Source organism: Taurulus bubalis (genome assembly GCF_910589615.1).
Source record: "Taurulus bubalis genome assembly, chromosome: 3".
Lineage (NCBI taxonomy): Eukaryota > Metazoa > Chordata > Actinopteri > Perciformes > Cottidae > Taurulus > Taurulus bubalis.
In genome coordinates, this window is record NC_136591.1 from 38,343,343 (window position 1) to 38,370,953 (window position 27,611).

The 27,611-nt window shown below is 41.4% G+C and overlaps 1 protein-coding gene across 1 annotated transcript; it reads left to right on the forward strand.

The window, feature by feature from the left end:
* Positions 1-3,187: 3,187 nt before the first annotated feature.
* Positions 3,188-6,581, forward strand: LOC306734476 (serine/threonine-protein kinase pim-1-like; the record flags this gene model as incomplete). Its single annotated transcript, XM_079215833.1, has 6 exons — positions 3,188-3,377; positions 4,745-5,212; positions 5,372-5,733; positions 5,910-6,090; positions 6,181-6,348; positions 6,457-6,581. The coding sequence occupies 6 exons, from the start codon at positions 3,188-3,190 to the stop codon at positions 6,546-6,548; spliced, it is 1,461 nt and encodes a 486-aa protein (XP_079071959.1). The 3' UTR covers positions 6,549-6,581.
* Between the last annotated feature and the right edge of the window lie 21,030 nt (positions 6,582-27,611).

Here is a 27,611-nt window from a genome sequence, read left to right on the forward strand (position 1 = left end):
GCTCATCTCGAACGAGCCTATTTACAGGCCGTTTCTCAATACCAAGTACACAGGTCTTGGCTTGTGAACTTCTGGAGTCTGATCTTGGGAGTCCAGACTCTCAAGGACAGGAGAACGCAGGACGGTCTTTCTGCAATTGGAACAGCAGCTGACTTGATGAAGTCATCATTGTATATATATATATATATATATATATATATATATATATATATATATATATATATATATATATTTTGTATATATATATATTATTGTGTTTATAAATATATTATATATATATATATATATATATATATATATATATATATATATATATATATATATATACACACAGATACACATCTCATTGTATATATATTGTGTTTATAAATATGTATTTTATATAAATACTTAAATAGATACACATATCATTGTATATATTATATGTTTATAAATATGTATTATATATATATGCTTATATATATATATATATATATATATATATATATATATATATATATATATATATATATATATATACATATAATTGCAAACAATTCGGTCAAAAGTAATAAGACACCGCTGTAGTTCAAAGTAAAAGTTACATTAAAATCTTAAGTTATAAACCTAAACCTTTCCCTCAGTCAAACTGATTTAATGTGACTGTGAATAAATAATAATGATTGCTTGTTAAATCCTCGAAACCAAATTATATATATATATATATATATAACTTCTCGCCTGAAAACATCCTAAAACTACATTTTGTGACTCAACAACGGTAGTATTCAGAGAATGTCAACTTTCAGTTATGAGTTTTCTCATCCGTCATTGCTCCCCGTTTGCTGGTCCGAAATGCATTCTGGGATATTGGCTCTCTCAAGTCCGCTCAAGTCTGCTCTGATGCATCCCCGGTAAAATGGGCGGATCAAGTCACATCCGGGCATTTTCACCGTTCTTGGCGAGAAGCGGACTTTTGAATTGGAACAGTACTTGGGCCGCGACTGATGACGTTTCACGAGTCCACGAGAACACGAGTACAGAGAAGAACGCTGATTGAGAAACGGCCACAGAAAACAATAACAGAAACTCATTTGCAGCATCTGAAAGCGGAAAGAAACCTTTCAGAATAAAACGTGTTTTATTTGTTTTAACGATTCTTCCTCGATATTACTGTAGTTTATTAAGATCGTGATGTCGTCACGTCTCCTCTCTGAGAAACAGGAAGTCAGAGTATTTACGCAACATGGAAATGCAGATTTCCAAATGGTGCTCCGTATAAATGATTATTATATTGTTTCTTTGTATCAACACTTTGTCTCTTTACGCGACTGAAGACGTATGTATACGAGGTAATGCATGAATGAATAATGATGTTATTATCATATGAATCATGAACAGATTTATATGTAAAGGGTTGGTGCTGCAAACCGAAAAGTCTTCAGTCTGGATGTAAAGGCGCTGAGGGTCCCTGAAGGTCTCAGCTGCTTTCAGGGACCTTGTTCCAGATGTGTGGAGCAGAAAAGCTGAACGCTGCTTCTCCGTGTTTAGTTCTGACTCTTGGAACAGAAAGTAGAGCAGACCCAGATGGAGGGAGGTGCAGCAGAGAGAGCAGAGGTGGGCGTGGCTAACAGGGGAGAGCGAATGAGCTGCAGAGGTGGGCGTGGCTAACAGGTGCGCTGTAGTCATTGGTTGCTTAACTCCTCCCAACGCCAGCAGTCATGACCCCATGCAGCCTTCTGTCTTCAGCCCTTGAGCGGTAAACGGAGACTCATGTGAACTTGTGTGTGTGTGGAGCATGAAGTGAGGATGTAAACTCACCACACACACATGAGGTCAGTGTGATGAGCAGCAGGATGCAGCAGATCATCTTCTGAGAGGAGACACTAGTGATCACAACTTCATCTTTCTGCAGCGTTCACTCACTTTTATTAGTATTATTTTACCTTTGAACGCTTTTACATTACTACTGTTTTACTATCTGTTTACGTCTCTTTGTAACTTCTCATTATGCATTCATAAGACTACACTATTTACATTCAGTGCATTCATTCTGACACACACACACACACTCACACACACACACACACACACACACACACACACACACACACACACACACACACACACACACACACACACACACACATCTAAATGGAGTTAATGGGATTTCCCATTTTGTAACTTTTTCTATTTATTTTGTGACGGCACATGAAATGGTTCGGGGGATTTAAATGTCTGGACAGTTGAACTATAGCCTAACATCATTCCTGAATGTGGGAATCAGAATGACAACATCTAGTGCAGCTCACACAGTTTCAAACACATTTTAGCATCAGAGAGTTCAACTATTGGTCAGGCTTTCAATTATTTCACTAATCTGTAAACAATGTGAATTACGACAAATTAAGGCATCACTTATAGCATTTAAGAAAAACATGCAGCAGACTAATTATCCACAAAACATCAATTACGACTAATAAATTAGACTCAAATCTAAATATGGACATCAATTAAGACATTACAAACAATCTAAATATGATCAGTAAACTCATTAACAAAAAACAAAAATATTATGAGACCAAAATAATAAAATACAATTAAAATAAATAAATACTATCTTATTTATGTGTTGAGTAGTGTAGTGGTTATAGTTTTTCAAAAGGAGGAATAAAAATAAAAAGTAAATAAAAAGTAAATAAAAATAGAGCTTCCCATCTCCCGGGTCCAGAATGGAGACTGATGGATCTGCACCAAAATTGCATGACAACCCACAAATTATATGTACACATATAATAATAATAATAATAATAATAATAATAATACACAATTATTACAATACAATCATTGTATATGTATTCTTTAAAATCTTTGACTTTAGATCAACATGAATGGTTAATAATAATAATAATAATAATATAATGACATTAGAAGGAAAGTCAGCAGCACTGTGTGTGTTATGTATTGTATGAATCATTTCAGTGGATAACCTCCATCTATACAAATGCATATACACACCATTCATTCAACACACTAAACATCACAGTGAACTGTTCCGGAATATTCCGATATGAGGGAACATTCCATGGGCTTTGATATTTATTTGAAAACTAATATCAACGACAAAGTCCCTTATATATCGAGGTCAAGCCTTGGACCAACACATTTGCTCTGAAGATATCTTGTGAGGAACATTTCAACATTAGAAATGGGCAAAGACGCTGCAAAGCTGGCCAAGACCCGGGGCAGGAAGGCCAGAGGGGCCCTCGTGGAAAAGACCGAGGTCCCTGAAGGTGAACCGGTCTGCAACCGGAGAAGAAGGGTGGTGAAGAGGAAGGCCACAGACGGAGAGGGGACCTCGACGGTGAAAAGCAGAAGGCTTTTTTCACCGGGCAAAGGTAAGCTGGTTATGTGAAACTGTGGTTGGGAGTGTGGACCAGTTCACTGAACTGGGTTCAGACTGCTGGGAGATGCTAGGAGATGCTAGGATGTTGATTTATTGATCTAAATAGACTTCAGGGCGGTATTCTTCGTACCTGGTTCAACAAAGTCGATCAAATGTCCTATTATCCAGCTTAAGTTAGCGAGATGATTGACATCAGGCTTTCCGGGTTCTTCAAAGGTTGACCCGCCCTCAAACAGTCTCGTTCATTCTAACCAGACATCAGTCATCTGGATAAATGCGCCGCACGCTCCTCTTCAGAAGGGGGAGGAGTCAAACACAGATTGCATGATCTTCAAACGCTACGATTTTAAATAAACTCTGAGAAAGAGCGTCTCTTTTCTTCGTGGAGGAGCAGGAGATAATCATGACTACATATGATGAATTTAAGACCATATCATGGCAAAGTCTAATGCTGCGTTCACATCCAAAGCGTAGCGAATATTCGCAACACTTCCTGTTTGTGAACGCAGCATTACACCGCCTCCGCTGGTCGGGCTAGAGTCACATAAGCATCGCAAAATATCAAATTAAATGCCTAAGTGTTGGGAAAATGTATGGGCTAATTTTAAGTGCCTCCTCACCCAAATCAATCAGATTGTATTCATTTAAATGTGCCTGCTGGTAGTAGTATACAAATGAATATATACGTATGATGATATATGTACTGAATGCATATATACATGTATGTGTAGAATACCATATAATAGGAGTTTGAATATGTGTATGGGCGGATGAGTACCTTAATCATGTTCTACAATAATGATATGTATGGTGTACTAATAACACTGTCATATAATTATGAGTGCTTTAACACATCCATAAGTTTCTTAAGCACTAAATAAATGTTACAAGAAAACTAATCCTCGCTTCCCTCTAATGGGACTTTTTGATGCAGATAGTTTGGGGTATTTTTTAGATCTGTATCTGGGATTTCTGATCTCACCTCAGTGCACCATTGTTGGTGCACACCTCAACCTCTCTTTCCAACAGCAGAGCCCTGGGTAGGATGGACAATCCACCCAACACACTGTAGTGTGTTTGGGACTATTTCTTTGGTAGAAGGTTGGCCCAGCAGCAACTGACTACAGTGAGGCTTGTAGATGTTCAGAGTAACAAGGAGCCTGTTTTTGGAAAGAGATGTTGCTGTTAAATGTTTCAATGCTGTGCATCGTATTGGGCTGGAGACCAAACTACCTGCATGGATAGATACCACTCGAGGATGGCGTTGTCTATTTCCTCATTTAGTATGGAGGATTGTTATTGCCCATGTTAGTGCCTGTGACTGTCAAGCTGATGTGTTTTTCTTCTTCTCACCTATAGCAAGCTGCAGTACAGCTGTGAAGGAAGTGACGGTCGGCAAGAGGAAGGCGGTCGGCGATGTGGAAGGAGCCAACAGAAGAAAGAAGAGGAGGCGGGAACTGAAGGACACCGAACAGGAGGCCCCAAAGAAAGTGACGGTCGGCAAGAGGAAGGCCGTAGCCGATGCTGAAGGAGCCAACAGAAGAAAGAAGAGGAGGGTGGCCCTGAAGGGAACAGAACCAGAGATCCGACAGGAAGTGACCATCGGCAAGAGGAAGGCTGTCGCCGATGGTGAAGGAGCCAACAGAAGAAAGAAGAGGAGGGTGGCCCTGAAGGGACCAGAACCAGAGATCCGGCAGGAAGTGACCGTCGGCAAGAGGAAGGCCGTCGTCGCCGTTGAAGGAGCAGTCGGAGCAAAGAAGAGGAGGCGGGACCTGAAAGACACCAAACAGGAGGCCCCAAAGAAAGTGTCCATAAAAGCCCTGCGAGGTAAGTAGATAGTGATGAATGCAGGGTTTGACCTCATGGAAGTGCAACATTAGGATGCATTTTAAGTATAACATTAAAGAGACTCATATTAAAGCTTATAGCTTTCAATTTGTGTGACTCACGAATGTATAAATAAAACAAATGTGTTTCTCTGTCCAGCTGAATTTAAGGCTAAATACCAGCAGGAGTGTAAAGTGGGCGAAGGAGCATTCGGTTGTGTGTTTGCTGGATATCGCAGAGAAGATAGTCTGCCTGTTGCCATCAAACACGTTCGGAAGAACAACATCCTGTACGATGACCAGGAGGATGCTGGGAGGCAGATCCCCATAGAGGTGGCCGTCATGCTGAGGCTGCAGGAGCAACCCAGCAGTTCAGTAGGGGCGTCAGCACCAGTAGCCCTGCTGGACTGGTACCAACTGGGCCAGGAGCTCATCCTGGTGCACGAGAGACCGGTTCCATCTGAAAACTTTCAGAACCACATCAGAGGCAAAGGAGGCTCCATACCAGAGGGGGAGGCCAAGGTAAGTAGGAGGATCCTTCTGTTTTTAACTTTTTACAGGAACTGGGGGGCTACTTACGGGATTTATTTTGGCAATTGAGGATTTATTGTCCTCGTTTTTGGTCATTGTTTTCTATTGATTTTGATTATATAAACAGGCATGAACACATCCCTCACCTCTCTCTTTTTGTCTTTCAGATCATATTCAAACAGCTGGTGGATGCAGCAGTTGACCTCCAGAACAAACACGTTTTTCACCGGGATATTCATCAGGCGAATATCCTGATCGAGACCGGCTCGGACGTCCCGCGCGTTCGGGTTGTTGACTTTGGAGTGAGCTGCTTCGCGAAGGAAGGGGACTCCTTCCACAAGTACCTCGGTAAGACGTCGACCTTTATCTTTCACCCATGTGTGACTTTCACCTTGAAACAAAGCTCCTCGCCGTTATTATCACGTCTGTGTATTCTAGGTAACTCGGTCCACGCGGCTCCAGAGTGCCGTCGCCAGTACCGCGCCGGACCCTTCACGGTGTGGCAGATCGGAACGCTGCTGTACGAAGCGCTCCACACTAATACAATTTGTCTGACGAAGAAATTCCTGAAGGGGTCGCTGAAAATCGCCGAGACTCTGTCCGAAGGTATGGAAAAAAACACGTCAGCACACACAAATCTGATCGTTTGAGTATTCCCGTCCTGATGGATCACTGGAGCGCCACCCTCACCTTTCTTCTCCTCTCTCTCTCCAGAATGCCAGGACTTCCTAAGACTGTGTTTGGTGCAGGACCCCGAAGAGCGCGCCACCCTGGACCGGCTCAGGGTTCACGCATGGCTACAATAACACGAGCACACAGGAGAACGTGATGAACTCCTGCATGTGTTGTAGCACCCAGCCGTCCGTGGAGATGGGATCCCTCTTCCTGGGTTTCAAGTATTTAATGTGATATTAAATACTAATAAAAGCATTTAAAAAACAACTTGAAATTCCCTTCCGATTTTTTTTTCTCCGTTATAGTGAAAGACAAATGGTATACAAATAAATAATATTGACAGCAATGATCGAAAGGACACAAAGAGTGGTGGTTACTTTTCATCGAACATTTTTAGGCATTTTCTGATGCGTTCAAATGAAGGCAAAAAAAAAGAATGATCTTTTAAAAAAAGAGAAAAAGAACACCAGCTCAAAACCAAGATTAAAACATGATTACATTTTAACTAAATTCAGTGAATTAACAGTATTACACAGTATTGTTGTAAAATAAAAGTGACATTCACACCTCCACTTACAATATTTAACAATAAATTCAGTGAGAGAACAATAACATGACAGTGATAACCCAACAATGAAACAGTACATTTCAGTTTGAACCAACAAAACAGTAACACTTTTTTAAAAATAAAAATACATTTAGAAAGAAGAGGGAAGAGGTGAACCCATGCTCTGAACGTTGAGTCTGCTCTGATCAAATATGCAGATTAAGAGCGTTCACTCACTTTTATTATTATTATTTTACCTTTGAACGCTTTTACATTACTACTGTTTTACTATCTGTTTATGTCTCTTTGTAACTTCTCCTCATGCAATTATAAGACTACACTATTTACATTCAGTTCATTCATTCTGTGATGTGTACACCTGTATAGCACACACACACACACACACACACACACACACACACACACACACACACACACACACACACACACACACACACACACAAAAATGTTAACTTTGCATTTTTTTATTTCTTGCAGGTGGGTTTTAAATAATTATTTTCATTGTTTATTAATATTAGTCGATACACAAAACATTTGTAGGCAAGGCAGATTTTTTCATTTCTAAAATCTGTATTAATTGTCTCTCATATGGGTGACGGTGATTTTCTGATACTATGGGATGTTTAGTTGAACCAGGACTGAGTGGAGCAGACTGTCAGACACCTGCTGCAGTAACATTAGTTTATACACAGAATCTGGGGCTCAGAAACACACAATAAGAGTTCTGTAGTAACTTTATTGTGAATGCTTCTCATGTCAATAGGGATTCATTTACAATATGAACACATTAGTCACGTCAATAAGTGCATTGTGCTTCATAACAATATCAGTCAGTAGGAAGAGGACAGAAGATTGATTAAACTCCATGTAAATCATCAAAAAAAGTATATATATATTTATATATATATATATATATATAAATAAATAAACAGAAAAACAGTCATATATACAGTAAAGAATTCACAATAACAGTATTATATAGTCAGACAGAATAACATGTATTTATATTGCACAGTTAAGCTGGTTAAAGTGTTTTTTCTGAAATAAAGATATTTAAAATCAAACCCACAGTAATATGAACTTGTTTTTAAACGTGGTTCAGTTCTGTGATGACTTGTTCAATAAGTTCCTCCAGACAGAGACCTGTTATTCCTCATGGGTTGTTTCTTTAACACCTATACGCCTGCAATGGGCTTTTTTCTCTTCACAGTATATTTTTATATCATTATAAATAGTGAAAGAGTCAGAAGAGCTGCAGCCATCAGTCCCAGTGAACAGTAGAGGCCGATCCGTCCCCGACTCTCTGGCTGTGGACTTTCTGTCGCTGAAGAATCTTTTCTCAGACTTGTTCTGCCTTTCGTCTCAGGTTCTGGTCGATCCCTCGCTGCTGCAAAGAGACCAAACACATCTGTTTCTTTCAAGTGAAGAGGAACAAAACCTTCAGTGAAAAAATAAATAAATAGAAACAACAGATTAAGTTGGAACACATTTTCCCAGAAACTGCAAGAAGAAAGGTTTTCCTTCAGGTTTTTATTTATCTGAATAAAGCTGCTGGATTGAACGAGTTCTACTGGATCAACCTACCAGAGACATTGAGCCGACATTCCCCAGAGTTTGTCCCATAACTGGTGAGCACTTCACAATGATAAAGACCCGAGTCAGCGGTCCTGAGTCTGGACACATGAAGTCTGACTCGTCCTTCTCTGAGGACGTCTTTGTCCCACTGGACTCGTCCTGCAAAGAGTTCGTCCTGAGACTCTGGGACCTCGACTCCTTCACGCACATGAAGCAGGACGAAGGGCTTGATACGAGTTAACAGCTGACAGAGGACATACAGGGCGTTGGGGGAGCTGCCAGTGTTGGTGGTGAACCTCCATTCCAGTGTGATGCTGTGGTTCTCCTCTGCCTGATAGGAGCTCTGTGTCACATTCACTACAAAGGATCCTGTTGAGGAGACAGAGAGGGAGAGGGAGGAGCAGACCAGCTGACAGCTTTAACATGCAGCCTTTAAACTCATCTACAGGTCTCTGTGGAGGGTTCAGTGATGCTTCAGAGCTGGAGGGCTTTACAAATACACAAGTAAACTCACCACAGACACAGGAGGTGAGGATGAAGAGGAGGAAGAGCAGCAGGATCCTGCAGGTCATCTTGTCCCTGTGAGAGGAGACAGAGGACAAGAGTCACAAACACATCACATCAAACTCAGTTGTTAACTGAAGATATTGATCATTTATGGTGAAATAACGTATTTGTGTCACAAGATGGCGCCAGAGCCTGAACTCTGAAACATAAACATTATGAGGAACCAGTTTCCTCCTCTGCTCTGTGTTGAACGTCTTCAGTCATGTGAAGCTCTGCATCTCCAGACGACCCTGTCCTCTGATCTGAGGTCAGAGGTCAACTCAGCAAGAAGCAACCTGCAGACCGTCTAAGGACCCACAGTGCACATGAAACTATATACTTGAGTTATGAATTCCACTTTCTCTTTCCATGTATTTATAGCTCCATTTTCAGTCTCCCAGCCAATCGTGTTGAACCATGCAGCTCTCCTCCAGCTGAACTCCTCCTGGTCCATATCTGGACATAAATTCTAATATGTTTCTCCGATTCTGGCATTATGTATTATATATTTGTATTCCATGCAACAAACAGAGTATCACTTAATCAACAGTCTGGTTCACACTGTTAACAGACTTCCTAACGTTGCTTCTGGAACAATACAATGTTTATCTGATCCGTTTCTTTTCTGAAAGATTTTATTTAGAGTATTTCTTTTCTTTTCAAATAATTCAACTGGTCTTCAGGTTTCAAACATGATGTTTAGGTAAATGATACAAATATAAACTCTGCCTGAAGAAATGAGATCAAGACATGATAAATCATTTTGTGATAAATCATCTTTTTAACAACATGATTCACATAATGAGAGCATGAAGATAAATATATTCACGTCACCTTGCATGTCTTCAGTCACGAAACCTGGACAAAGAGCACGAAGGCGTTTCAAGGTTCTTGTATAACTGTACTCTGTCACTTTCGAGAGGAGCTTTTTTTTTCAATCAGTTGATGGACTCTCGCCCTCTGTGTTTGCGCATGCTCAGTAAACTTCCCCGTGTGAATGTTGAAAGAAGTGTCACCTGCAATGAGTTTAAAAAATGAGTTCTTTAACCATCAACCTAGAAATATCTGATCTTTTCAGTCTCACGTTTCATCCTTGAAACACACCGCAGTGTAAACATGACTTGCTCAATTGTGATGCATGTTGAAGGTGCATGAGATTAGAATTAATCATACTTATTCATTAACTTGTGTGTATACACACACACACACACACACACACACACACACACACACACACACACACACACACACACACACACACACACACAGGCCACGCACTTTTCATCCTTAAGAATCATGTTTAGATTTGGAGTTTCATGAGTCTCAACGAGGTAAAGTATGTGAGTCAGTGCTTTTGTCGAGTCATTACCAGGACGTAATTTGTTCTGAAGTCAACCCGCATGAATACCAAATATGTATCACATACTGTGTACTGTTGTTTCAGGAATTACTTTGAATACGATGATCTAAATCTGCACAATTTGCTGCATTTCCTTGTTGTGTATACTTTATAAAACTCACCTTTGCTCAGAAGTCTAAAGCTCTGAAGTCTTCTCACCAGTTAAACTCCTGAGAGTCCTGTGGAGCGGAGAGAATAACTTCATAGCATCCTCTCGTTGTAGCTGCACCCTTGTCTCGTCTTGTCAACAGCACTGTGTGCTTCACGTTAGGTTAAAATAATCGTAGAAATGACTTCCCGACTGGGACAGTTCACAGAACGGCCCTTAAAGTCGGAACAACAACAAATAAAAAAGCAGTAAAATCCCAAACATCTTCTTTGTAGCGTCCATGTTGTTTCCACAATACGGATTAAAGCTCATGAACACAAAGGAGAAACAAAAACAACTTCCCAACTCTAGAAAGGAGTTTATCCGAGCAGCACTTGAACGCATCAAACATGAGCTCCTCCTCATGACCAGTTTCCTGCAGCGAGAGCTCATGAGGAAACCTGTGTGTCGAATAGTGTGACATTATTTCATTCAGGACTCATTGCAAACATTTATTCGTGACATTTATTTATCCGTTTTATCTGTTACATAGAGAGGAAAAGATGGATGTTTTATAGAAGAAGTGAAGATTCATTAGCTTTAAAGAGAGAGAGAGAGAGAGAGAGAGAGAGAGAGAGAGAGAGAGAGAGAGAGAGAGAGAGAGAGAGAGAGAGAGAGAGGTCCTGATCCTGGTACAGACGACAAATGAAACAAAAAGGTCACAGATCAAATAAAACAAAAGTACAACTAAATACAGTGAGAGAATGACATCCATAACATGACAGCAACAAACAAACAATGAAACAGTGCATTTCATTTTGAACTTTAAATAAATATACATTTTCAGTTCAAAGAATACATTACAGAAATGACCTATAATGGTTTTTGTACATCACTTGTGTGTTATACCATGTTTATCTTGGAGAGCATTATGTGATGAAGTCCAGCAACAGGCAGCCAGAACAGCTGCTGCTGCCACTAGTCCCAGTACAACATGGAGGCCCATTCTGCCCCGACTCTCTGCTGCTGGTTCTGTTGGTTCTGGTTCTGGTGTTTCTGGTTCTGGTGTCACTGGTTTGGGCTCAACAACAGCTGCTGTAAAACAAAGTGTGTATGTGATTTATCTGAGGAGGAAACCGGTCACAGAAAACGTACTCCACTTCATTCAGGCCTGTTTTCATGATCAATAACAGGTTGTTTATCATCCGCTCACAACTCTGAGTCTGATGTAAATATACACGGCTTCTTTCTGTGAAGAACTTGGATCACAGTTCAGTCTCTTGAGAGGAGATAAACCTCGTGCCGACTCACCAGAGACGTGGAGAGAGAACAGCTTCACCTTCCTGCCAGACCCCGTGGACATCCTACAGAGGTACAGGCCCGAGTCGTCGGTGAGCTGAGGGGAATATGTATGTGTGGAAGAAATGTCGTATTGATCCTTCTAGTAATTATTTGCTCCTTCTAGAACCCGGGCCCCGTTCCTCGTACGTGGTTCAATTAAGTCGATCAAACATCCTTTTATCCAGCTTAAATTAACCTGATGATCAAAGTCAGGCTATCTCGGTTTCTCAAAGGCTGTGAATATTCGCAACGCTTATGGTTGTGAACGCAGCATAAAACCACCACCGCTGCAAGGTCTAGACATAAGTGTCGCAAATATATCCGACAAGTTAAATGTGTAAGTGTTGGGAAAATGTATTGGATAATTTGAAGTGCGTCATCACCCAAATCAATCAGATTTATATTTATTTAAATGTGCCTACTGGCAGTAGTATACAAATTAATATATACTTATGAGGATATATGTACTGCATGCATGTATGTATCATGTACTATATATGTGTATATACATGTATGTGTAGATTACCATATAATAGGAGTTTGAATATGTGTATGGGCGGATTAGCATGTATGTATTATTCATAATCAGAAATTCAATTAATTGAAGCAGTTAAAATAAATTGTGTGTGATTCTCTCTATTCTTATCATGAGTCCACCTTAATCATTTTCTACAATAATGATATGTATGGTGTACTAATAACACTGTTATATAATTGTGAGTGCTTTCAACCCCCATGTAGTTGCAACCCAGCCATCAAGAGGACATGGGAGCAAGTACAATCTAAGCACAAAAACATTATTCAGAGTGTTGAGTCAACACAATATGTGCCAGGGAATGCAATGAACACATCCATAAGTTTCTTAACCCTTAGATGCATAAGTGGGTCAAAAATGACCCGATGAGGTTGTTTACTTGAAATATCTTCGTAATGAAAAATTGTTATCATTTCATATTCCTGGTATTCCTCAAAAGACATGTTTTTGATGTAATTCCATTTACATTTTTAACTTACCTGCATTTTAAGAAATTGTAGTTTTTGTACTACTACCCCAAGCTTCCATAAGTGGGTCAAAAATGACCCGCATGCATTTCTATGGAATCCAATGGGAACCTTTGATTCTTATCAACTGTGGTTGTCAGGAATACATTTGACTGTGGACCACACAGACTATATCAGAAGTGTCACCCCTCAGGAAGATTATTTTACACAGCAAGAGCTGATACGTGTAAGTATTATCTTCATATAATATTGTGTGTGTCTTTCATGACAGTTGTTATTATTATTTCTCAACAAATTAGCCTACTTTATAACTAAGTTAGCTAACATTACTATTACTATATGTAATGTGTGTGTGCACGTGTCATTCATGATTGTTGTGCGAAAGAGGATGTTATTATTTCTCAACAAATTAGCCTAGTTTATAACTAGCTAACTAAGTTAGCGAACATTACTATATGTAGTGTGTGTGTGCATGTATTTATTTATATAGCTACATATTGATCTATTGAAAACATTACTCTTATGTTTCCTCATCCAAGGTGTCATGGCTGCTAGATACACAACTGAAATGGTCCTACAGATGCTGATGAATGATGATGATGATGATGGAGAGGCAGTAACAGGGTTGGACTCCGAGTCTGACATTTCGGATGATGGGGACCCCGACTATTGTCCAGGTGGCAGTGGCAGTCATCCACCTGGAAATCCAACTGAACAGGATCAATCTGACTCAGAAGATTCCTCTTCTGTGTCCTCTGAAGAAGAAAGTGTCCAAATCATGTCCAACAGAATGAGTCGGAAGGGCTCTTACTGGAGCGAGTTACCTCCCACCCAGGTCAGAACACAGAGCCACAATATGCTCAGAAGTCGGTCAGGGCCTGCATAGGGCTTAGCACCACTGTCTCACCAAAAGATACATGGGAGCTCTTTATCACTGATGATATAATACAAGAGGTGGTGAAGTGCACAAACTTGGAAGGACGGAGAGTAGCAACAGCTAGAGGAAAAGGATGGAAAAATGTCACCAAAGATGAATTCATAGCCTTCATTGGATTGACCCTGCTTGCAGGAAGTGAGAAGAACTGGGATGCATCAGTCCGTGAGCTGTTTGGGAGTCCTCTACATAATCCCATGTACAAGGCCACTATGGCTATTGGAAGATTTGAAGACATTCGCCGTACCTTGCGCTTTGATGATAAGAGGACCAGAGCCTTCCGACTGGAAACAGACCATATGGCAGCCATCCGCTATGGTTAATTTTCTTTTGTGTAAAAGTGTAAAATAAAGATATTTCAAACATGAAATCATTCTTCTGTGGTCCTAAATATAATACTAAATATTATATTAGTGATTATTCTTAACCAAAATGACAAAAAATGGCATAAAAACACATAGATTCTAATATGGGTCATTTTTGACCCACTTATGGAAGAGTGTAGGGTCCAGTCACTCGAGCATCTAAGGGTTAAGCGCTAAATAAGCTTTACGAACAGCACGGCCTGCATCGCCGACACTGTACAAAAAGATACCACTCGCAAAAAAGCTCAAGGCTGTGATCCAGTCTGTGAGACAGTCTATGCATACAGTCTGTGAGACTGTCAATGCTGGGCTGCGCTGTGTGGTGTTCAATGTACTGCTGAGAAGTAGAATCGATAGCGCTCGTACAGGAAGTCATGATGATGTGAGAACGGATCTTGGCGATCTGGCTTATTCAGTGATCTTCAGTTGGCCTGCGCTGGAACAGGTTAACATTTTTTGGATGTGTTGCTATGGTGATTTTGGCAAACTTGCTTTGTGGAACCGAAAAAGTCTGACTTGTGTGTAATCTTATCCTGAAAATTATCCGGCTAACTCAGTTAGCCAGGTACGAGGAACGGGGGCCAAAGGAACAAAACAAAGTCTTCTGATCATGGTCTTAGCAAAGAAGCAATGTCAACAACTTTCACATCACTTCAGACCTCGAGGCTCGGGAATGACAGTCGAGATGGAGGCATCATTTGAACATTTAATGTTGGAATTATTGGAATAAAACAGGAGATCCCTTCACTTTCCGACTCAACGGCTGCATTTGTGCCAGTATTTACCGCTGTTTTCATGAATACTAATCATATTTACATAATAATGCCGACTGTAGGAGCTATTTATTCATATTATAAGTAGTATTATTTAATTATAGTTGTTTGCTTATTTTTAGCTTAGATTTACACACAGACACACACACACACACACACACACACACACACACACACACACACACACGCACACACACACACGCACACATTATATTTTACAAGCACCGAGAAACTTTGAATCAGCTTCACATTCGGTTATTGACAATAAATCCTCTTGTGTCTTTGCATTCTGGATGTTTAGAGGGATTTATTTTCTAAATGACGGAACAACTAAGTATAAGTTATAACGAGCATCATTTTGCCATCACTCAGTGACTTAAATGTGGACCTAATTGAATTTTGGGGTTATTAAATAACATTGCATGATCATAGTGATGTTATGAAAATCATATTGTTAGATCATAATTGCGCCAAATCCATTCATACCTTCTTGCTGCTGCTTATCTACACGAGTCAGACACAGATCCAGCTGTGTCTCAGGCTGCTTAAAGGCTTAATAACGCAGAGATGTTTTGGGATTCTCTACGTTTGGTTTCGCAGAGGAACAATCTTTTTTAGAATGCAGTTAGCGAATGAAGACAAAACCAGTCCAGCCGTCAGTCCCAGTCCACAGTAGAGGCCGATCCGTCCCCGACTCTCTGGCTGTGGTCGACTTTCTGTCGTTGAAGAACCACTTCTTAGACTTCTTCCACCTTTTGTCTCAGGTTCTGGTCGATCCCTCGCTGCTGCAAAGAGACCAAACACATCTGTTTCTTTCACGTGAAGAGAAACAACTTTCACTGAAAATAAAAATAAATAGAAACAACAGATTAAGTTGGGGAAAATCCCAGAAACTGCAAGAAGAAAGGTTTTTCTTCAGGGTTTTATTTATCTGAATAAAGCTGCTGGATTGAACGAATTATACTGGATCAACCTACCAGAGACATTGAGACAACATTTCCCAGAGTTTGTCCCATAACTGGTGAGCACTTCACACAGGTAAAGACCCGAGTCAGCGGTCCTGAGTCTGGACACATGAAGTCTGACTCGTCCTTCTCTGAGGACGTCTTTGTCCCACTGGACTCGTCCTGCAAAGAGTTCATCCTGAGACTCTGGGACCTCGACTCCTTCATGCACATGAAGCAGGACGAAGGGCTTGATAGAAGTTAACAGCTGACAGAAGACTTCCAGGGGGTTGGGGGAGCTGCCAGTGTTGGTGGTGAACCTCCATTCCAGTGTGATGCTGTGGTTCTCCTCTGCCTGATAGGAGCTCTGTGTCACATTCACTACAAAGGATCCTGTTGAGGAGACAGAGAGGGAGAGGGAGGAGCAGACCAGCTGACAGCTTTAACATGCAGCCTTTAAACTCATCTACAGGTCTCTGTGGAGGGTTCAGTGATGCTTCAGAGCTGGAGGGCTTTACAAATACACAAGTAAACTCACCACAGACACAGGAGGTGAGGATGAAGAGGAGGAAGAGCAGCAGGATCCTGCAGGTCATCTTGTCCCTGTGAGAGGAAACAGAGGACAAGAGTCACAAACACATCACATCAAGGTGTTGGAGGTTCACATCTTCAGTCTCCAGCCCTCACAACATAAAAATAAAAAATATGCAATAAATCCAGAATTTAATCCAAATTATATTTAACCCCCCAAAACTTGTCATACACTTGAATTTTTCAAAGTTCAAGACCAAAAATTGAACTTTCAGGTTCAAATCTTTTTTTTTAAATGATCAAAACTATTTCCCTGGATTTGGCTCCATATTATCCATATCAGAATCAGAATCAGAAACCGTTTATTGCCAGAAATGTTTACACAAACGAGGAATTTTGTTAGGCGGAAGGTGCATACATTAGACTAGACGAGACAAACAACAATCAACATCCAACGACAGCAACAGTGCAATGATTTTCAAATCAATTATAAGATAAAGATAAAGTGTTCAGGCAAACAGACAACATTAATGTAAGTGCATGTTAAAGTGACATGTGTGTTTAAGTTAAGTGTATGTTAAGTGGCATGAGTGTTTAAATATGAAGTGTGCAGTGGAGTGACCGGTAAGAAGAGAGAAAAGAAAGAAAAATAGTCCGAAAGAATTGTCCGAAATAGTCCTGTTGTGATAGCATCAGTCAGTGGGGAACCCGGGCTCTGTTGATGAGCCCGACTGACGACGGGAAGAAACTGTTGGTGTGGCGTGAGGTCTTGGTCCTGATGGACCTCAACCTCCTGCCAGAGGGGAGGGACTCGAACAGGTTGTGACCAGGGTGAGAGGGGTCAGCTCGCTTCAGAGTCCTAGAAGCGAACAAGTCCTGGAGGGATGGCAAATTGCAGCCAACCACCCTCTCCGCAGAGCGGATGATGCGCTGCAGCCTGGCCTTGTCCTTGGCAGTGGCTGCAGCGTACCAGACGGTGATGGAGGAGCAGGGGATGGACTCAACGATGGCATATATTCAGTGTCTTGCTCAAGGACACTTCAACATGAAGCTATGGGGATGAACCGGCGACCTTGTGGTTTCAGGACGAACACTCTCTCCATGAACATGATAACTTCACATATTACAAAAGTACAAAGTACACGGACATAAAACGTCATTAATAAATACATGGCAAATGTTTACGTTACGTTACCAGGTTACGATGCGCGACTCGCTGATTCTTGGCGTTTTGCTAAAAGCCTCCGTGAGGTCGTCTTTTCTGTTGTTTGCGTCTCTCAAAACAGAATACAGATCTAAGCTCAACATTGAGCATGAATTGAGAGCCGTATAAAATCTACAACCCTGTTTTAAAAATGTTTGTAGATGAAAGCAGCTCTGCAGCCACTAATACTGATACATCCTGATGCTCACACATCTGCACTCATTTTGTTTTGCACAGGTTGAACGTTATTGTTATTATCTTGAAAATATATTCAGTGAAAAACAGGTTATTTGCCAAATATTAGTTATTTTTTGCACAGATAGAACTTTATTTGCAATGTTGCAATGTTTAAAAAAGCACTGATGGAGGAGTCACAAAAAGTTGGGCCCGAACATTTTTCTTCCTCCAAAGTGGGGCGTGACAGAAAAAGTTTGAGAACCACTGGTTTAGCTACAAGCCGTGTAAGAACATGTCCTGGATGTAGACTGGATCCGATATTATGAACATCTATGAAGCAACATTCATAACTAATACCACAGTGAACACACAAACTCATGTTGTTGTTGAAAGTTGAGCTTTACTAAATAAAACAGCTGTTTTTAATGGATCAGGTTATAGTCTGATTAGTCTTAAATGAATCTCATCTTTTAACTGTTGAATTGTCTCTTTACTGAACAAACCGTCCACGTTATTACCCGTAAACATCTTGTTTAATACAGGAATCCTCACATAATAAACATGTACAGTAATATTAACATAATACACCAACATGAAGTCATTCATAACTCACCTTTGCTCAGAAGTCTAAAGCTCTGAAGTCTTCTCACCAGTTAAACTCCTGAGAGTCCTCGTGTCAGTGTGGAGCGAGAGAAGAACTTCAGAGAAAAAGACACAATATTCATCTTTCAATAAATTATCCATATGATCCTCATGTTGTAGTTTCTCTGGTGTTTAAACTGCTCCGTGCCGGTTTAGTTGTGTGTTTCAGCTGCAGAGTTGCCGCTACTTGCTCAGACTACTTGCACATGCCCATAAAACTGGGCATGCGCAGAACGGATTGAGCAAAAGGCGCGCTGTCACTCATTGAGGCTGCGCGCCTTTTCTCTCTCTTCCTCCAGAGTTATTTTCACAGCTGATAACTTAACTTCAACTCTTTAAAACTCCTCAAACAGGACTCACATATTTCCTCTCACACGTACAGCTTCTTATTGTCATACATCAAGAACACTGTGCACATCTATGAACCAACATTCATAACTAATACCACAGTGAACACACAAACTCATGTTATTGTTAAAAATTGCGCTTTACTAAATAATACAGCTGTTTTTAATGGATCGGGTTATAATCTGATTAGTCTTAAATGAATCTCATCTTTGTACAGCACCAACCCTTTACATATATATCTGTCCAGCATGATGCATATGATAATAACTACATTATTCATTCATGCATTACCTCGTAGACGTCTTCAGTCGTAAAGAAATAAAGAGACAAAGTTCTCCAGTTTGTGTGAATTCTTCTGAGGACGAGCAGCGAGGAGTCGAAGATGAATGAACCTGTGGAGTCACAGTCAGTCTTTCTTATATACTGTAAGACTCAACTCGAGTTTACAGGTTTCGTTGAGACAGCACATCTATCCATAATATATATATATATATATATATATATATATATATATATATATATATATATATATATATCCATATGCACATCTGTTTCAGATTTATTAAAATCCCACGTTATCTTTAACACTCGGTGGGCGCGTGCCCGCTGACCGCAGCAGCTTCTTGCAAAAGAAGGTTTCTTTCCGCTTTCAGATTCTACGAATGCGTTTCTGTTGCTTTCGAGGAATTCATTTGAATAAACGATTTTTCCCTCGACTTGTCTCCTTTAGGACACATCACACATGAGGAAGTCTAAACCGTTTCCCTCTACATCCTAAAGGACAGCATTTCTTTAATGCGGTTTTCTTTTACTTATTCATTTATCCGCAATAAGTTTTGAGTAACAATAAGTGAGGTGATTTGAATATTTCTCTTCTCTTCCTCAGGTGAAAGTGAAGTGGAGCCACCTGGTGACTGAAATAAATAAAGTACTACAAACCCAGAATACTTTAAACATGTTCAATATTTACTGAGAAAAAAACAAATTGGGTTTGTTGAGAAAGGACACAAAGAGTTGTGGATACTTTTCATCGAACATTTTAGTTGAAATGAAGGCAACAAACTACACAGTTGTATTGTCATCTACTTGTTTTATTGCTGCTTCTATTGTTTGTCTTTACCTTGTAAAGTGCCTTGATAACTCACCTTTGCTCAGAAGTCTAAAGCTCTGAAGTCTCACCAGTTAAACTCCTGAGAGTCCTCATGTCAGTGTGGAGCGAGAGAAGAACTTCAGATATATATATATATATATATATATATATATATATACACACACACATTTTCAATACAAAGAATACATTACAGAAATAATCTATCATGGTTTTTGTACATCACTTGTGTACTATAATACCATGTATATCTTGGAGAGCAGTATGTGATGAAGTCCAGTAACAGCTGCTGCTGCCGCTAGTCCCAGTACAACATAGAGGCCCATTAATGCATGAAGTAACTTTTATATTTATGCTAATAGACAAAACAAAAGTGTTTAAACAACTTCTCATACAAACATGGATTACTTACATCATAAACTTTAAATAAGTGCATTGTGCATTATAACAGTATCTGTCAGTAGTTAAACGACAGAAGATTGACACCAGAATAACGAATCAAATGACAGCTGAGTCTCCATCCTAGACTCTTCCTCCATACCTTTCCTGACACTTAAACCAGATGTTGAAGAGTCTCTTGTTTTATGGTCGTGGATCAGTTCTGTGATGACTTGTTCAATAAGATCCTCCAGACAGAGACCTGTTGGTCCTCATGGGTTGTTTCTTTAACACCAGTACGCCTGCAATGAGGTTTCTTTCTCTTAACAGTATATATTAATATCATGTTAAATAGTGAAAGAGCCAGAAGAGCTGCAGCCGTCAGTCCCAGTGAACAGTAGAGGACAATCCATCCCCAACTCTCTGGCTGTGGACTTTCTGTCGCTGAAGATGTCGTCTCAGGTTCTGGTCGATCCCTCGCTGCTGCAAAGAGACCAAACACATCTGTTTCTTTCAGTGAAGAGGAACAAAACCTTCAGTGAAAAAATAAATAAATAGAAACAACAGATTAAGTTGGAACACATTTTCCCAGAAACTGCAAGAAGAAAGGTTTTTTTTTCAGGTTTTTATTTATCTGAATAAAGCTGCTGGATTGAACGAGTTCTACTGGATCAACCTACCAGAGACATTGAGCCGACATTCCCAGAGTTTGTCCCATAACTGGTGAGCACTTCACACAGGTAAAGACCCGAGTCAGCGGTCCTGAGTCTGGACACATGAAGTCTGACTCGTCCTTCTCTGAGGACGTCTTTGTCCAACTGGACTCGTCCTGCAAAGAGTTCATCCTGAGACTCTGGGACCTCGACTCCTTCATGCACATGAAGCAGGACGAAGGGCTTGATACGAGTTAACAGCTCACAGAAGACTTCCAGGGCTTTGGGGGAGCTGCCAGTGTTGGTGGTGAACCTCCATTCCAGTGTGATGCTGTGGTTCTCCTCTGCCTGATAGGAGCTCTGTGTCACATTCACTACAAAGGATCCTGTTGAGGAGACAGAGAGGGAGAGGGAGGAGCAGACCAGCTGACAGCTTTAACATGCAGCCTTTAAACTCATCTACAGGTCTCTGTGGAGGGTTCAGTGATGCTTCAGAGCTGGAGGGCTTTACAAATACACAAGTAAACTCACCACAGACACAGGAGGTGAGGATGAAGAGGAGGAAGAGCATCTTGTCTCTGTGAGAGGAGACAGAGGAGAAGAGTCACAAACACATCACATCAAAACTCAGTTGTTAACTGAAGATATTGATCATTTATGGTGAAATAACGTATTTGTGTCACAAGATGGCGCCAGAGCCTAACCTCTGAAACATAAACATTATGAGGAAGCAGTTTCCTCCTCTGCTCTGTGTTGAACGTCTTCAGTCATGTGAAGATCTGCATCTCCAGACGACCCTGTCCTCTGATCTGAGGTCAGAGGTCAACTCAGCAAGAAGCAACCTGCAGACTGTCTAAGGACCCACAGTGCACATGAAACTATATACTTGAGTTATGAATTCCACTTTCTCTTTCCATGTATTTATAGCTCCATTTTTTTAGTATTTCTTTTCTTTTTAAAGAATAAAACTGGTCTTCAGGTTTAAAACATGATGTTTAGGTAAATGATACTATGGTCCATGTTAGTGACGTCACTACAGTAAACATGTAGAAGGGTTGAGTCGAGCCACCGTTTTATGATCCACTCCACACTACCCGTAAACATCTTGTCTAATACAGGAATCCTCACATAATAAACATGTGCAGCAATATTAACATAATACACCAACATGAAGTCATTCATAACTCACCTTTGCTCAGAAGTCTAAAGCTCTGAAGTCTCACCAGTCAAACTCCTGAGAGTCCTCGTGTCCGTGTCCTTCATAAGAGCACTGTGTGCTTCATGTTAGGTTAAAATAATCGTAGAAATGACTTCCCGACTGGGACAGTTCACAGAACGGCCCTTAAAGTCGGAACAACAACAAATCAAAAAGCAGTAAAATCCAAAACATCTTCTTTGTAGCGTCCATGTTGTTTCCACAATACGGATTAAAGCTCATGAACACACAGGAGAAACAAAAACGACTTCCCAACTCTAGAAAGGGTTTATCCGAGCAGCATTTGAACGCATCAAACATGAGCTCCTCCTCATGACCAGTTTCCTGCATCAGAGCTCATGAGGAAACCTGTGTGTTGAATAGTGTGACATTGTTTAATTCAGGACTCATGGCAAACATTTACCCGTGACATTTATTTATCCGTGTTATCTGTTACATGTTATACACTTACATTGTCTTCAGTCACTGAGCTCAAGACAAAGCCGTCAGTCAGAACCTTTAACACCTGGACTGATGGGGCACATGCTAGCCTGCAGGGCTGCTTAGAGGCCACAGACTGGAGCACTTTCAAAGAGGCCACTACTGACATCCACCAATACAGAGACTGTGAGTGACTACACCAGCTGCTGCACGTCCATATGTGCACCTCCCAGGACTGTGCGTATGTTCCCCAACCAAAAACCCTGGATTAACGGGGACAGAAAACAGAAAATCAGGAAACGACGGGAGGCCTTCAAGTCAGGAGATCAAGTGGAGAACAAGAGAGCTGCAGAAAGGGCTCACTCCCAAAAACATGTGTATACTGACATCTTCAACCTGTCACTATCCCAGGCTGTAGTCCCCCGTATCTTCAAATCCGTCATCATCACACCAGTCCCCAAAAAGCCAGACACACCCACCCTGAATGGCTTCAGGCCAGCGGCACTCACACCAATCGCCATGAAGTGCTTAGAAAGACTAGCTCTCACACACATCAACCACACGGTCCCGGACACACCACACTCTGCAACACCTGGAGAGCAGCAGAGCGTATGCCAGGATGCTTCTCCTGGACTACAGTTCTGCCTTCAACACTATCCGCTCAGGCAAACTGATGGAGAAGCTGTCAGACCTCGGCGCCCAAACCCCCACCTGCAACTGGATCCTGGACTCCCTGACAGAAAGACCACAGGTGGTGAGGATGGGAAGACGGGTGTCTGCTGAGCTCACAGTCAGCACAGGATCCCCACAGGGCTGCTGCCTGAGCCCAACACTCTTCACCCTGTGCACCCATGACTGTGTCTCCACCCAGGACAACACCATCCTCATCAAATACGCAGATGACACCACCATCCTGGGGCTCATCAAAGGGGCCGAGGTGGAGATTGCCGACAGCTACAGATTCCTGGGACTGCAGGTTGCGTCTGACCTGAGCTGGACCCGTAACACCACCGCCACAGTGAAAAAAGCCCAGCAAAGGCTTTATTTCATCAGGCTGCTCAGGAAAGCTGGTCTGAACCATCACCCTCTCACCCGGGCCTACAGAGGACTGAGAGAGAGCATCCTCACTGTCTGGTATGGGAACACCACACAGGCAGAGAGGAAGGCTCTGCAAAGAGTCATAAAGACTGCAGAGAGGACCACAGCAGCCAAACTCCCTGCTGTCCTCCCCGCCCCGCGGCGCCTCTCACCCCGCCGCCCCGCCTGGCTCCCTGCCAGCACCCACCGACGATGCCACCACGCTCACCCAAGGAGGCGCGATGGAAAACAGGTCAGCGCTACAGGTCAGCGCTAGCTCGCGAGCTAGCCTCTCCCACCACCCCTGCCTCTGCCACGCTGTCTCTCTGTTTGTCCTCACAGCTGTGGTGGACGTGTCGCAGGCTAATCCACCAGGACGTTGTAGCTTCTGTTGTCCTTTCTGCTGCTACATCACTAGCTAGCTTGCATTGCTAGCTCACGACTCACGAGCTAGCGCTGACCTGTAGCACAGAGCCGTTTTCCATCGTGCCTTCTCTGGTGAGCGTGGTGGCATCATCGGTGGGTGCATTTTGTAAATAAATCAGCCGCACCGATATTTAAGCTGCACGGGTCAAAGTTGAGGACAAAAAAAAGAAGTAGCGGCTTATAACCCAAATTTTACGGAAATTACAATGAAGAGACACAAGACACACTAGTTCCTCCGTGGATTAGTTCATCACTGTACCATATATACTTTGCATTTTGCACTTTGCACTATCTGTTTATCTAATTTACTTATTTACTTAATTAATGAATACACTCTTCAGTTGTAAATATAAATATATTTCATTCCAGTTAGTTGTATTCTATTCTATGTTATTGTGTATATTTAAATATATATATATATATATATATATATATATATATATATATATATATATATATATATATATATATTACTTTATTTGAATTTGTATATATCTCTCATCCTGGTTGCTTCTTTATATATTTTATCTTTTATCTTGTGTGTTTGTATTTCAAGTGGTAAGGCGCTACTGATGACGACAAAAAAAATTCCCCTTGGGGATTAATAAAGTATATATTCATTCATTCAAGATGACTACAGAATTACACATAACTACGAAACCACACAAATAGACCACAGAGACACAAAAAACAACACTAAAAGCAGTTAACACATCACTAATGAGTCCTGCTCCTACATACATGCTCAGTGACCACCATGTCTTTGTTCTAGTCTGTAGAAGTCTCTGTGGTCGTAACAGGTGAGGACAGTGAGTCGTAGAGCAAAGCTTTCCAGCAGAGACAACAGACTCATGTGAACTTGTGTGTGTGTGTGTGGAGCATGAAGTGAGGATGTAAACTCACCACACACACATGAGGTCAGTGTGATGAGCAGCAGGATGCAGCAGATCATCTTCTGAGAGGAGACACTAGTGATCACAACTTCATCTTTCTGCAGCGTTCACTCACTTTTATTAGTATTATTTTACCTTTGAACGCTTTTACATTACTACTGTTTTACATCTGTTTACGTCTCTTCATAACTTCTCATTACGCATTCATAAGACTACACTATTTACATTCAGTTCATTCATTGTCATATCTATGGGATGTTCAGTTGAACCAGAACTGAGTGGAGCAGACTGTCAGACACCTGCTGCAGTAACATTAGTTTATACACAGAATCTGGGGCAGAAGAGGACAGAAGATTGATTAAAGTCAATGTAAAGCATTATTTACACTGTCATTAGTTATTATTGTTGTAATAAAGAGATTTCAAATCAAACCCACAGTAATATGACCTTCATTTAAAACATAACAATATACAATCCATACATTTCCTGACACTTAAACCAGATGTTGAAGAGTCTCTTGTTTCATGGTCTTGGATCAGTTCTGTGATGACTTGTTCAATAAGATCCTCCAGACAGAGAATTCAACACCTATAAGGCTGCAAGGAGGTTTCTTCTCTTATCAGTATTTTCTTCTCAGTATAATTAATAAAAGAGCCAGAAGAGTTGCAGCCATCAGTCCCAGTCCAACGTAGAGTCCGATCCATCGCTGACTTTCTGGCTGTGAAGAATCTTTTCTCCGACTTCTTCCGCTTGTCGTCTCAGGTTCTGGTCGATCCCTCGCTGCTGCAAAGAGACCAAACACATCTGTTTCTTTCAGTGAAGAGAAACAACTTTCACTGGAAAGAAAAATAAATAAAGCTGCTGGATTGAACGAGTTCTACTGGATCAACCTACCAGAGACATTGAGCCGACATTCCCCAGAGTTCGTCCCATAACTGGTGAGCACTTCACACAGGTAAAGACCCGAGTCAGCGGTCCTGAGTCTGGACACATGAAGTCTGACTCGTCCTTCTCTGAGGACGTCTTTGTCCCACTGGACTTGTCCTGCAAAGAGTTCATCCTGAGACTCTGGGACCTCGACTCCTTCATGCACATGAAGCAGGACGAAGGGCTTGATATGAGTTAACAGCTCACAGAAGACTTCCAGGGGGTTGGGGGAGCTGCCAGTGTTGGTGGTGAACCTCCATTCCAGTGTGATGCTGTGGTTCTCCTCTGCCTGATAGGAGCTCTGTGTCACATTCACTACAAAGGATCCTGTTGAGGAGACAGAGAGGGAGAGGGAGGAGCAGACCAGCTGACAGCTTTAACATGCAGCCTTTAAACTCATCTACAGGTCTCTGTGGAGGGTTCAGTGATGCTTCAGAGCTGGAGGGCTTTACAAATACACAAGTAAACTCACCACAGACACAGGAGGTGAGGATGAAGAGGAGGAAGAGCATCTTGTCCCTGTGAGAGGAGACAGAGGACAAGAGTCACAAACACATCACATCAAGGTGTTGGAGGTTCACATCTTCAGTCTCCAGCCCTCACAACATAAAATTAAAAATAATGCAATAAATCCAGAATTTAATCCAAATTATATTTAACCCCCCAAAACTTGTCATACACTTGAATTTTTCAAAGTTCAAGACCAAAAATTGAACTTTCAGGTTCAAATCTTTTTTTTTAAATGATCAAAACTATTTCCCTGGATTTGGCTCCATATTATCCATATCAGAATCAGAATCAGAAACCGTTTATTGCCAGAAATGTTTACACAAACGAGGAATTTTGTTAGGCGGAAGGTGCATACATTAGACTAGACGAGACAAACAACAATCAACATCCAACGACAGCAACAGTGCAATGATTTTCAAATCAATTATAAGATAAAGATAAAGTGTTCAGGCAAACAGACAACATTAATGTAAGTGCATGTTAAAGTGACATGTGTGTTTAAGTTAAGTGTATGTTAAGTGGCATGAGTGTTTAAATATGAAGTGTGCAGTGGAGTGACCGGTAAGAAGAGAGAAAAGAAAGAAAAATAGTCCGAAAGAATTGTCCGAAATAGTCCTGTTGTGATAGCATCAGTCAGTGGGGAACCCGGGCTCTGTTGATGAGCCCGACTGCCGACGGGAAGAAACTGTTGGTGTGGCGTGAGGTCTTGGTCCTGATGGACCTCAACCTCCTGCCAGAGGGGAGGGACTCGAACAGGTTGTGACCAGGGTGAGAGGGGTCAGCTCGCTTCAGAGTCCTAGAAGCGAACAAGCCCTGGAGGGATGGCAAATTGCAGCCAACCACCCTCTCCGCAGAGCGGATGATGCGCTGCAGCCTGGCCTTGTCCTTGGCAGTGGCTGCAGCGTACCAGACGGTGATGGAGGAGCAGGGGATGGACTCAACGATGGCATATATTCAGTGTCTTGCTCAAGGACACTTCAACATGAAGCTATGGGGATGAACCGGCGACCTTGTGGTTTCAGGACGAACACTCTCTCCATGAACATGATAACTTCACATATTACAAAAGTACAAAGTACACGGACATAAAACGTCATTAATAAATACATGGCAAATGTTTACGTTACGTTACCAGGTTACGATGCGCGA